Source organism: Sceloporus occidentalis, unplaced genomic scaffold (genome assembly GCF_023333645.1).
Source record: "Sceloporus occidentalis isolate IW3139 unplaced genomic scaffold, rSceOcc1.0.p SCAF_3, whole genome shotgun sequence".
Lineage (NCBI taxonomy): Eukaryota > Metazoa > Chordata > Lepidosauria > Squamata > Phrynosomatidae > Sceloporus > Sceloporus occidentalis.
Window position 1 is genome coordinate 119,325,920 of NW_028316983.1, and position 14,465 is coordinate 119,340,384.

A 14,465-nucleotide genomic window follows, 5' to 3' on the forward strand; every position below is an offset into this window, starting at 1 on the left:
AATACATATTGGCACTTCACTGACAAAACTAGAAATAAGTTTGTTTGAAAATCTAGTTTCTTTACAATTATTGAAAACAATTTCCTGTTGTCCCAGATGCTAGTTTAAAATGACTTCCAGATCAGCATCTGTGAAGAGGAGATACTTGGGAAGGGGAGAAGAGTTTGTCCTCACACTGGATATACACAACCACTAATTGCTTGCCTCCCAACCACTTCAAGCTTCCAAAAACAGAGGCCAAAACAAACACAGATTCCTATGACAACTCTCAGGAAACATGACAGCTCATGTCAAAAGTTATCTTGACAATTTCTAAAAAAATAATTTTAAAAGATAGGAAAAAAATAATAAAAAGGCTGACTAACGGGATTAACTGCTTGGAAGAGCCTAAAGCATGTTGGAGAGAATGGGTTCCAGACAATTTATAACCACAACTTAACAGTCACCTATCATCATCAGTGTAATGTGAACACTATCCTGAAAGGCCATTTTCAGTGAAAACTAACCAGAAGCTGTTCTCTCCAGCTTTATGCTGGAGTGTTTAAAACTTTTGCTAGCTATTCCAGCAGTAAAATATATCCAAACTAAAATAAATTCGCATTTAACCTCCAAGTACAACTTCTATAATGTAATATCTATTGCAAGAAGGCCATTTCAAGGGGCAAATCGCACATATATGTGTGTTATTTAGTTATAGCAAATACAGCAAGATCTTCAGCTTAGCGACACAGATAAACAATATTAAAAGGACACAGTACATTGTTCCAGGATTCAGAGAGTGTTCTCTACGATTTTCCTGGGCAGAAATATCTGTCTAAATCTGACCCAAACATCTGACTGATCTCTCCTTTCTATACTTATATTCATGAAAACAAGCTACTAAAATGTGGGATAGACAATGCAACTGTTAGGTGGTTTTGTAGTTGGTTAACCAGCCGAATCCAAAGGGAGCTCAGCAATGGCTCTTCTTCATCCTGGAGAGAAGTGACCAGTGGGGTGCCACAGGGCTCTGTCCTAGGCCCAGTGTTATTCAACATCTCTATCAATTACTCTGATGCAGGAATAGAGGGCATGCTTATAAAATGTGTAAATGACACCAAATTAGAGTGAATAGCTAATACCCCAGAGGACAGGATCAAAATTAAAATGACCTGAACAGAATAAAAATCTGGGCCAAAACTAACCAATGAATTTCAACAGGGAGAAATGTAAGGTACTGGATTTAGGCAGAAAAAATTAAATGCCCAGATATGGGCCGGGGGACACTTGGCTTAACAAGACTACATGTGAAAAGGATCAAGGAATCCTAGTACACCACAAGTTGAACATAAGTCAACAGTGTGATGCGCCAGCTAAAAAAGCCAATGCGATTCTAGGCTGCATCAATAGAAGTATTGTGTCTAGATCAAGGGAAGTAATAATGCCATTCTATTCTGCTTTGGTCAGGCCTCATCTAGAACACTTTTTCCAGTTTTGGGCAGCACAATTCAAAATGGTGAAGGATCTGGAAACCATGCCTTGTGAGGAGAGACTTAGGGAGCTCATTATGTTTAACCTGAGGAAGAGGAGATTAAGGGGTAACATGATAGCCCTGTTCAAAAATTTGAAGGATTGCCATGCTGAGGATGGAGCAAGCTTGTTTTCTGCTGCTTTAGAGACTAGGATACAGAGCAATGGATGCAATCTACGGGAAAAGATATTCCACCTAAATATTATTTCTGGGCGGTCTGTATCCCGCCTGAATTACAAAAAGGCCTCATTCCTAAAAGCAACCTTTTTGCCATTCAGGTAGCTTACAGTCCCATATCCCTTTGTGAAAATCCTTCATGTTTCTTGCTGTCATGCTACATGTATTAATCTTTCCACTTGTGGATCCAGGGCCCAGCTTAGTCTATTTCAGGTTCCCCTTCAATTAGCATTCATCCCAGAGGCTGAGTACACAGTAGAAGAAAATCTGGCTCAAAGACCTTGAAAGAAAGCTCAGAAAAACACAGACTGAGTAGCTCTAATTCACCTCTTGGCAGTTTACAAAATAAGTGTAGTAAATACCAACTGTCACCACATGATGGTGCATTCAAATAATGTACTGACTGCAGTACATAATCTCTGCATGACAGCTTTGGTACCAACAGGGTCTCATTCTATTTTTTTAAATGTGGGGATGAGTGATTATGTAAACCTAGTAATAAGATTATTCTTTTTGAGTTTGCTGTTCCATAATGAAATATAGTGAATGAGTGAAAATATGAACTGAAGAAGAAATCTGTGGTGTTAAAAACATTTACCATGCAGACAGCTGATATGCTTTTCTGCTTATGTGTTCCTATCTGGGCTGCCAATTTCTGGTTTCGTCCAGTGCTGCTGATCACTTGTGTCGTTTTACACTAACCTCTTTCCGCACGGACAGTATCAAATGTCAATATACTCTTAAACACGTTACAATTCCTTGTACATGGATGACTGCTAAATTAGCACCAATTCAAAGTGGAATGTTAATGGCATTCAGACATGTTAAGAAACAAAATTTTAATCTCTACTTGTGAGATACTGAAATTGTCAGTTTGGGTAGAATTAAACTCTTACACAGATCCTACATAAAAGATAGCTTCCTGCATGGACTGGATGACCCTTGTGGTCTCTTCCAACTCTATGATTCTATGCCTTACATAGAAATTTACTGATTGGAAAACTAAGATTCTGTGAGCTCGAAGACAAAGTGCAAAAAAAGATGTACAGTATAACAACAATAGAGGGAGAAAGGAGAAACAGATGGAAGCATGATGAAAATCATAGAATCATGGAGTTGGAAGAGACCACAAGGGCCATCCAGTCCAACTCTCTGCCATGCAAGAATTCACAATCAAAGTGTCAGAACCAGTTAAGATCAAGTATAATATTAGACATATCCAGTTATTCAATATTCCCTTCATGTATTCAGCTCATATATGATCACTGTTCTATGTTTAATATATATATTGATCTAGATAGTTCTGTGTGTTGAGACTTTGCATAGTGTTGGGGGTTGGGAAAATAAGGTGGTATATTAAGGGTGTGGTTTGGCTTGGTGTGACTGAAAATCAACTGTGCTTTTGTATGTCTTTTTAGGCTTTCTTCAGGTTTTAAATCCCGTTTTAAATCCCGTTTCTGCATGGGATGCCTCCTGTGTGATAAACTCATATGATAGTTATGGTGGTGTGAGATCCTTTTTTGTGCAGAATGGAGATCCTAGTTTCATTTGTCTGACTGCCACCACATCTGCTCTAACCAATTTTGCAGGTTTCTGAACTTCTGCAAAACCTGCTTGAGCTTATACATGGGCAGGATGAATACACACACTATGGGCAATGATGGTAACTGTGGCCTGTTACAGACTGCCAAAATAAAGCTGCTTCGGGTCTCTTTGGAGGTATGCTATTTAAATGATGCATGGGTCCTAAGAGTCCGGAGGTCGCGCCAAAGCCACACTCCATTCCTAAGCACTGGAGGGCAGCTTTGGTGCAGCTTCCGGATTCTTCGGATGCATGCATCATTTAAACAGCATACCTCCAAAGAGACCCGAAGCAGCTTTATTTTGGCAGTCTGTAACAGGCCTATATTATCTTTCTCTTTCGGGTAACCTGGGGTTTTCTGTGTCAAGACTTAGACTTGAGTATGCCTTGTATCCTGCTTTCCAGTTAACTGAAAATGTGGGGAGTAGGATAACATTATATGAGGGTCCTGGGTGCTGCATCTCCCCCTTTTCATCTCCATATCCCAATTTATTTGTCAGAAAAAACCCTTAAAATAGCCAGTATCACTTTGAAGTCTTGGGGGATTATTATGGGTACCATTTTACCCAGCTTGGGGGGCTTCTCCCACCTTGAGTCAAGTCCATACATGTTTTTATTTTTTAAATCAAAAACTGGGAAACAATGGCTATATGAATGTAAACCAGGTGGAAATGAGTTGAAAAGGTTTAATCATCCTCCCAGCCATATTTAATGAACATATATTGGGGGAGGGACTCTTGTAGGTGCACACGCAGCCTTCTGAGTTTTGCAGGCTCATACGTTCCAGCATTTCACTGATGAAAGAAAGGACATTTGTGACCAAGCAACCTCAGTGTGGTCCAGATGGTAAATGTTTTTAAAGAGGAAGGGCACACAAGATGGAAGAAATTGCAGCAGTTTGCTTTTGCTTGAGTCTCCTGGGAAGGAAAGGATTCTGCCCACCCCGCTTTCTGCTGAGTTAATTGAGTCCACACTACTTTTGCACGCTGAACTCAGCTTCCAGAAACTGACATAAGCTTTAGACAAGGGAGGAAAGTGGAGGAGGAGAATGAAACTGACACGGGTTAATACACACAGGTGTATTTGTATTTTACCTCTGCTGTTACCCACCTCAATCCTCAATAGAGAGAGGTGGGATGTAAATTATTATTATTATTATTATTATTATTATTATTATTAGGAGCTGAAAACATGTGCCAAATCAAGACGGTTGGATGGTTTGTAGGGCAAGGAGTTGTGCAATAGAGCACCGCACTCTGCTTGCTTGATATAGGCCCTTAGACAAAGCATCCTTAAATCATTTTGACTGCAAGAAAAAGCCAAATTTTCAGACTGCAGTAAAATAATGTCACTGAAAAAGAATTGTTTTCACTCCTCAAAAGCCCTAAATTAGAAGAACGGTAGTTGATATACAGTACATCCAAGTTCCACGGTGTGGAGAACCAGAGTCAGCAACCCTGAAGCATGCGTGAGATGCCCACCACTTTTTGCCTCATGTCCCTTTTCCAAAAGAGCTTGTAAAAAGCACAGCTACTCTATTTACAGGAGTAATAACACCTTTTAAAAATGGTATGCATCTTCCTGCCTTGTTAACAAGCAGATTAGCCTTCTCAGGGGGTTTCCAGGCAATTCAATCTGTTTAACCAAAGCAGGGAGGTAGATGCTTTCCATCAAGAGGGGGGAATCTTAAAGGTGATGAGCATTTGCCTTTGCAGTGGGTGCAGAGAAAGTGACACTTAAATGTGGGGCTGTGCAAGCCTTTGGTGCATTTGGGGACAGTATGCCTCATCAAACTTCACAAGCTGACCTATTTTCTAATAAGGCCAAATTTAAACCAAGGCTTTCAGCAATGTAAAACAAAAATCTCAAAATACAGATGGGTGACTAAATCTCATTAGCTCTTCTTTTAATAAATTTAATGTTTTGTTAAAATCTTTGAATTCCTGTCCAAAATCTTTAATGGATTTGGGACACTGCAACAAGGAAGCCATATCTTAACCAATTACACTATAAAATGTCTTATATTCTTCAGACACCTCTTTATTTTCTAATTTATTTCCAACTCACATCCAGGATTTCCAGTTTCCACCCAGTCGGTTTTGTGACACAGGGCAACTCCTTCAGGGCCAAGATCTATATTCTAAAAATGGCACCACCATTTTTAGACTATAAAACTAAACATTCAGTGTTGCGCAGGTTTGGGGCAGATTTCTCTAGGATATGGCCCTATATATTTTTTAAACAAACAAACAAACCAGTTGATTAGAGACTGACTTCAGAATATCCCTGCTGCTTAGAATATCTGAATATGAATTTTCTTTTCAAGTAAAATATCATATACAATTATAAAAATAATTTTGATCCAAGTTATGTAGCCCCAGGTACAGTATCTCTAAATAAAAAGATGTGGAATCAAACTTGAGGACATAACCATAGCCCTGGTAATTACCAAAGAGGTAAATTCATATGGCTACTGTAAAATAACGCAGGGTTGGGAGGGTATGTATGTCACTGTACTTCTTGCAAAACAAATGTAGTTACTTTCGTACTTAGCAGGATATTGGGAAGGGCCAAAAGAAATTTCTTTCCAAGATGGATTTGGATTATTTGTCTATAGCTGGCTACTTCTGGTCTAGTTACCTGTTCCAAGTCTTTGGAATGGAGAGGCAAAGCCAACCTACTCATCCAATCAAGAGTCAGGCAAAAACCAAACCAAAACACTAACTACTAGACTAGATCAGAAACTGTCAACAGCGTGTGAACTGATTCCCGGTGGTTTCGTCTCATTCTTCTTCAGCAGAGTGCTTCCAGGTCATTCTGTACTCTTGCTATCTCCCCATCACCACCATTCCACTTTAGCTATTTTTGCCATCTGTTTATCTCATGATAGCACAGGGACAAACTGCCCCAGGAATCTCTGTAATATACAGCCCACTGTACCACAAACTGTTATTCCTGATGAGCTTTCCAAATTCCTTATTCTTTCCCCTCTTGTGCACCCTTCCTGTTGAGTTTATATATGGCTTATTCTTTGCCATACTCTACTCTTGGCAAAGTCTAAGACTAGAAATCTTCATATTTTTTTTATCCTTGCATACAGAACAAAAGGTTTCTGTTGTCTTATGCTCCTGTGGGAGAAATCAAATGCTACTGTACAGTTCTTTAGAGGTGTCTGAATTCTGGAAAGTCTTTCAGGGTATTATTCTGTTGTCAAAATGCATGTGATTTTTTTGTGCAAAACACCTAATTTTTTTACACAGAAACTATGTTTCCTAGTCTGGAAACATGGTTTCTACACCAAACACCTATTTTGCAAAGAAAGGATGTTTTCTGTGCACAAATTATGTGCAGAAAAACACGCACATAGTTCTGTATAGAATAATTCCCCAAAATACTTTCTTAAGTGCTAAGGATCTATACTGTTCTTTTATTCTTCTTGGGAAAAGTTTCTGAAGCATAAAGAAACCCATTATTCTGCCTGGAAATGAGATATAATGAATATTATTTCCGTCTCTAGCAAAGAGAAACTGAAATGGACAGAAAGATTTGTGGGTAGAGGGACAAACAGGAAAATTCTACCACTGGAAAGAGAAATACTGTAAAAGGAGCTTGGATCTATCTAAAGGACATTAAATGCCAAAGAAACCCACAAAAAACTATGGATGCTCGCCATGAAAGCCTTTGACTTCACAGCAACCTGGTTTGTTTCCTTTGGGTTTTTTTGGTCTAGTCTAGAGGATCTTTTTAAAACAATAACAACACAAGCAGTATCAAGTCTTATATCAGATGCAAAGACTGCAAGTCTCATATCAGATAAACTGTTGTGGCTTCATCCCATGAAGAATTCTCAAAAATGTAGTTTAATGATAAGGCTGATAATTCTGTCTTGTTTCTCCCACAGAACTGCATTTCCCAGGATTCCTAGGAAGACTGGAGCTGATTCCACACTAGAAATATAATTCAGCTCCATTCCGCATTATCTTGCATCATTTTTGACTCCCTTTAGCATCAAATTTACCATAATAATACACACCAAATGTGCATTGAGAGCCACTCCATTTCCTTTCCTGAGCTCACTTCAGGACAAAAATGAAGTATCCCACCAGTTCCATGAGATCACTGCCCCACGTTATTTTTGGTCACATTTACACACTCAAGCATGCATTACACCTATCAACCAATAGGCTTTCGTGTTTGTTTGTCAGTCTAACCACCCACCTTGCATTCTCATCGGACAGCTATCCTTTGTGCCCCAGTGAGTGATCATGAGTAAGCAAGTGCCTTTAAGAGTGTCTCCCAACACAGACACATTAATTAATTAATCAATCTAATGGTTTAATATTTAGGCAGGGTGTTTCTGGTCTTGTTGCCTAATATTTAGGCAGCAAGATCAAAAACATCAGTCCCACATTTCTCAAAGGCTCTCAAATCTTAGGCAGGGTTATGAAACAGGATGGAAAAAGGTGAGGGGAGGAGAAGGAGGAGGAGACAGGCAACAAATGTAAAGTTGGTTACATTATATTAGTTACATTATTGGAAAGGCATTTTTCTGCAGATGTCAAAACTCCTCCAGTTGAGAATGGGTGGACAAAAGAGGGGTGAGAGAAGGAAGAAGCTCTCTACAATTTCACTAGGGGTCATAGGGAATCGATAGAAAGCTAACCTAATTGTGGGTATGAATTTATTTGCTAGAGTGGATCAGACCTGGAGTAACTTAATCAGTTATTTCTCTGCCCTTACAGTGTGTGATCTATCCCCCAACCCAGGTGTTGACTGCTGCCTGAAATGGCCTCTTGGCTAGGATCGTTTGTGCATGGAAGAATGTTGATATGTTGTATATGATGTTTTACTTGAAAAGAAAATTTATGTTCAGAGATTCCACCTCAACATTAAGAGGAACTTCCTGACAGTAAGGGCTTCTTAACAATGGAACACACTTCCTCAATGGTGGAGTCTCCCTCCTTGGAGGTCTTTAAGCAGAGGCTGGATGGCCATCTGTTGGGCATGCTTTGATTGAGAGTTCCTGCATGGCAGTGGGGTTAGACAGGATGGCTCTTGGGGTCTCTTCCAACTCTAGGATTCTTTGATTCTAGGATTCTATGAAGAAGGAAGAAACCAGAAGCTGGGGTGGGAAAGAAACCTTCATTTTCTCTTCTGCAATTAAAATCATTCCTGGATTTTGACCCTGAGTTGAACTCAAGCCTGATTCAAACTAGATCTACCTAAACAAGAGGAAATGATTTGGCAGAATGGGTGGATTTCATTTATGTTCCCCTAATTTATGAAATCCCTGCAAACACAAAATCAGGATGGTGGGTATGGATTAGCTTAGACTTGATTTGCTAGATTCTTATAGACTTTAGACATATTATAAACAAAAACAAAAACAACCTTTCCTACCTCTAGTTTGAAGAAACACTGTTCATTTTACCACCTATAGACTATGCCTCCCCCTTCTGCGTGGTTAGATCTAGCCCTACATTTTAAGTCTGCATGCGGGAAGAGTCAAAACACTCCACAATACCCTATGGAAATGAGAGAAAAAACAAGCAAGCAAACTGGGGGGGGGGGGGGGGGGGGGAGGGATTATAGATTTCTGAAAATTGTTCTCATATGTGTTTTGACAATACATAGAATGCTACTGGCTTTAGTAATACACCCCATTTAAATGTCTTTTTATGTTTAAAATAACATTCATGAAATAACAGATTGCCACTAATGGAAGTGGGCATACATTTCCCTCAAGCTAAGGAACTACGTTTGCCAAAGCAAACTTCCTTTTCACTTGCCTGAGGATTGTGCCTCTCAAGAATTCGAAACTGTCAAAAGACATCAAGATTTCTAGTCAAAAAGAATGTAAGGAGCCACAAACCAAAAAAAAGTTTTCATTCAAGTAGCAGCTTTCCTCTCCAAAGCACAAATTTCCCTGCCATTCTCACACTGACTTTTGCATAGCAAATTATTCTGTCTACATTCGCATTTCCCAAACTCTGGTCAACAGAACCCGCCAATCAATCTCAGCTCACTTTCAGGTAGGTTTCAGTGCTGCATCATCCCTAGCTCCTCTTTCACCTGTTACGGACTGCCAAAATAAAGCTGCTTTGGGACTCTTTGGAGGTATGCTGTTTAAATGATGCACGCATCCTAAGAATCCAGAAGCTGCACCAAAGCTGCACTCCAGTCCTTAGGAATAGAGTGTGGCTTTGGCGCGACCTCCGGACTCTTAGGACCCATGCATCATTTAAATAGCATACCCCCAAAGAGACCCAAAGCAGCTTTATTTTGGCAGTCTGTAACAGGCCTTTGATTCACTTTCCCAGACACTTTCAGCTGGATAGATGCCAACAGTAGGTCCCTCTCATGCACATTGCTCAGAGAACAAGATGGTACTATTCAAAGAGGAAGGGAAGAGATGGGAAGAGAAGGAAGACAATGGATGCCAAATGGCCCAAGAGGCCAACTAAATGTAGTGGGGGGGGGGGTGTAATTGAACTTGGTTTATATATTTATTTCTTTTGGTTTAATATTTTAATTTAATAAAGTGACTTGAGAATACTACTTTGAAAGGGAGTACAAAATATTTTTTTAAAAATGAAAAGACAGATGGAAGGAGCAGAAAAGGACATGCACTTGGGACTGTTATGGTGCCTTATGGGAGCTGTGACAACCACATCACTTGCCTTAGAAGAACAATGTGTCATTGTGCAGGTGCAGTGGGGTGTGGTGGGGAAGGGTGAAAAAGCGAAAGGGGGTGGGGGAGATTGTGGCTGGGGAAGCAAGAAAAGGAAGCATTGAGGAAAAGGACAGAAGGCTTGGAAGGAAACTGAAGAAAGGAAAATTGTTGTAAAGGAAAACTGTTGTAAAATAATAATAATAAAAAAAGGTGGATTCTCTGTTACTGTGAAATCACTATGGTAAAAAAATTAAGCAATTTTCAGAAAGAGATTTTCAAACAGATGGATACCAATAGAAAAATATCAGTAATTGCTAGGTAGGGATGGAAAGACTATTCCATGACTCAAGGGGGGGGGGGAGGGGGAGAGTCTTCTTGCGTGTCAAAACCCTGATAAGAAAAATCCTCCTCAAATAATTTTCTCAATTTTCCTAGCCTTCAAATTGGCTTGAAAACTACTTCCTACTATGGCAACCCACACTTATCTATTTCCTGTCAAGGGGACAACCAAGCAAGGAAGATCACCATGGACTACATTCCAACAGATGGTGCACAATGATCATGGCTGTAGCATTATCAAAACACAGATACTGAGGACAATCCTACTCTTTCATCTGCTCCCAACCCCCCCCCCCGTGACATCAGGGCCAGGGGGAGCCAAGAGAGGATCGTGGAAGGGTATAGCTTTCATAATTCACCTCACTTGATATCCCTCTCTGATGACACATGACATGAGGTTAAGCTCAATGCGGATAATCAAAGCCGATAGATAGCTTTCATGATCCTCCTTGCAGTTTCCATCTGAAGGGGAAAGAGACACTAATATGGCTTAATTTGATTTACCTTTAAAAATGTTTGCACCCCTTTAGAATTGTGTGCCTTAGTTTCAGGGACTTTCCTCTTCAAAGAAAACAAGCTGACACAGCAAAGGTTATACCCAGCATATCTAGTTCCTCCACCCTGATGTATAAGCATTGGGGCTTTCTGATAGCAAAGAGCAGGGACTGGGCTGTTTCCATGAAAGGAGTCTGTAGATGTCCAGTTTGACTCCTGGCCTGGAAATATAGCCGAGTCATCTGCCAGTTGGATGGAAACGTACCTCAGTACATGTACAAATGACCTGACAAATTTTAGGATACTATGTGAAGTGTAAGAGTGATGAGCTCAGGGTCCCTGTTCTGTTCAGATTCTGGCCTTTAGGAGTGTGTGACAGAAACATCAGATCTATAATTCACCAGCACAACCTTCTAATTTTTCCTGGAATGGATGGGTGAAGCAATTCCACTTCACTTTGGTCTCATAGCAGGACAGCAGGATTCTATATGAGAAGACATGTCTGAGGAAGATGGAAACCACCTCAGCCTTTGCCATCCTACACTTGAGATCCTTTTTTTCTTTTTCAGAAAAACTATCTTCTGGGGCACTTTTCCTCCCAGTTGACTACTCTATCTGAAGGCTGGAGGGATGCCTTTCCATCCCACTGTGCCTCATGAGTCAACGACTCATCTTCTTCTTTGTTCTTCTTGCTTGCTTGGGTTTGATTGTGACGTTTTCTAGTGTGGACATTGTTAGCTTTCTCTGGTTTGAGTCCAAGAAACAAGGTGTATACTTCTGACAGTTAAGAGGCAATAGGCCACTAACTCTTCCTGCTTATCGTGTGAAACACAATAAGGGACTGGAAAACATTGTACAGCGCGCCCGTGCCATACGCGGGCGCGCCTTATGCGGCCTTGAGGATACGTGCTCAAGCCGCGGGGTGGAAGGGGTGGCGTGTCCCATTCAATTGAATGGGCGTGCGCGCCTGTTGCGCCCTGTGTGCGCCGCACCGCCACGCCACTGCGCACAAGCCCCATTCTTTCCAATGGGGCTCGAGCATAGGCGGAATTCGCCTTACACAGAGGGATCCGGAACGGATCCCCCACGTAAGGCGAGGACGGACTGTACCAGATCATAGCTGGGGTTTGGGGTTTTCTGCTTGAGATTCTGATGTCATGTGGGCAGGGTACCTGGGAGAAACAGAATGATGATAACCAAAGGCTATAGTCTCTATAATCCTATTCAGCCCCCTCTCCCCTTATGATATGAAGATGGCAGAAGGATGCTGAGCCAGAACAGGGAAAGGCTATAGTGTCCACGTTTCACTTCACTTGGCTTCCACTCCATACTGTCCAGATGTCACATGGAGAGGCAGTTCTGGGGATGCTGAAGAGGTATTCATCCCCCATCTGCCATGAAGGCTGAAAGCACGTTCAGCTGACAGAAGAAAGCGCTTTTCAGCCAGTGGCAGTGTGAAATTGATTTGCATCCCTATCCTGTCCCCCAAAACAGAAAACTCTCATTTCTGTCTTTCAGAGAAGGAATATTTCTGTTCTTCTCTCCATAATGTTACTGATACAGTTTGTTGCAGATACTGGCTAACAAAACAGAGGCATAAGAAACTGGCCTTTCATGTCTGTTGTAAACTAAGGATGTACAAAATAGTTGCAGTTTTTCTCATAATTGACAAGAAAAGGCATCTGAACACACTGGGATACCTTGAGGATAGCCAGATGCCACATTTTTCACTAACTGGGACTTTTTGTGAAAATTTCATTTGTGCAAAACCCTTGTCTTTATACAAAAGGACCCCACATCTTCAAACAGAAAACACTGCATTCCATTAAACAACCCACAATTTTCTGCACAGAATGTTGGATTTTGACAAAAGAAGCATGCGAAAAACACAGAAATGAGCAAAAACTCTCATAATCCCCCCACTGAAGAGAAAACCTTTGAACATATTCATTCTTATATGGAAGAACATGGTAATTAAAGAATTACATCTCTCTTCTGGACATGTACACACACAGGGAGACAGAGACAAACTCACACAACTTACCTCACAGGAAGCAATGCAATGAATGGCTTTTGGATCTGGATGCCACTCCAGTCTTCCAGTGCACACGATACTCTGAAGAGAGGCAGAAGGAGTTTCATGTGACCCAGAAAGCAATGTCCAGCACACTACTGAATTTACTTTTAGCCATTTAAGGTCTTTTTGCACCACATTTCTTAATTTCATATCCCAGGATAATGTGCCATTACAATAAATATTAAACATTCCCCGAATTAGCATTATCTTATTAAGGTTTATTTTATTTTATTTTAATGCCACCTTTCTCCCAGAAGGGACCCAAGATGGATCTCAGATAAAAATATTTTTTAAAAAATTACAATAAAATTTAAAACAATTGAAATCATCTAAGAACAGTGTGTTTTCTCTTTCAATGATCTGAGTGTGAAAATGTATGCTGCCTTTCTCCCAGAAAGGACCCAAGATGGGAACCCAGGTAGCTCACAGATAAAAACATTTTTACAAATTACAATAAAATTAAAAACAATTAAAATCATCTAAGAACCTATAATCTATTTTCTCTTTTAACCATCTGAGTGTGAAAATCTATCAAGTCCAAGAAGCATTATCATTTCGTAATTTGGTTCTGAAAACCTCAGGACTGGCATTTTCTTTATATGAAAAAAATCTAGATTTTCAGGCTTCATGGTTTTAGAGATATGTTTGAAATGTAGAAGTAATGACTGCAGTGTGAGAAGCTCCTATGACTTGCACATCCACTGATCCCTGCAAGCCGGCCTCTGGATATTCAAGTATAATGTCTTAATATCTTACACCTTCTTCTTCTCCTAGTGTCCGAAATATTCCAATTTTTTCAAAATCCATAAATAAGAAAGACCAGCATGTACATTTATTGAGGTGATACAAAAACAATCTAACTGGCACTCATGTTTATGATCTTTTACATATACTCTGATCTTTTGTTGGTGCAAACTTGAATTTACTTGAGGAAACAACATAATGTATTAAATCAGTGAGAAGACTTTAATCTGTTGTGGTTGTGTGCCCTCAAATAGCTTCCAATTTATGGCAGCCTTAAGGCAAACCTATCACAGGGTTTTCTTGCCAAGAGCTGTGCAGAGGGGGTTCTCCTTTGCCTTCCTCTGAAGCTGGCAGAGTGTTATTTGCCAAAGGAGACCCAGTGAGTTTCCATGTCTGAGTGATGATTGAAACCCTTGTCTCCAGAGTCTTAATCCTGCATTCAAACCACTCCACCATGCTGTGTGTCAGCCTTTAATCTACATCTTGAAAAATGAACTAATACAGCTATGTGAAGTCAAAGGCTTTCATGGCTGGCATCCATAGTTTTCTGTGGGTTTTTCAGGCTATATGGCCATGTTCTAAAAGAGTTTATTCCTGACGTTTCAGAGAAGATGCCAGCCACAGATGCTGGCAAAACATCAGGAATAAACTCTTCTAGAAGACTGCCACATAGCCCAAAAAACCCACAAAAATCTAATACAGCTATGCTTCATGCCATAGTTTCCAATACAGAAAAGTGTAATATATATATATATATATATATATATATATATATATTCACATGTGACAATTAGAAGTATGTATTTCATTGTATGAGTATGCAACAAAATTAACACCTGTGTAATTAGCATATACAGTGTGTAGATAT

The 14,465-nt window shown here is 40.1% G+C and overlaps 1 protein-coding gene across 1 annotated transcript in view; it reads right to left on the bottom strand.

Moving 5' to 3' along the window:
- The window catches only part of PAPPA2 (pappalysin 2), a 177,932-nt gene that overhangs the window by 12,004 nt on the left and 151,463 nt on the right, over positions 1 to 14,465 (bottom strand). The window contains exon 20 of the mRNA XM_089518326.1: positions 12,821 to 12,892. Within this exon, the coding sequence (XP_089374452.1) occupies positions 12,821 to 12,892 (72 nt within the window). The remainder of the gene's footprint in view (positions 1 to 12,820; positions 12,893 to 14,465) is intronic.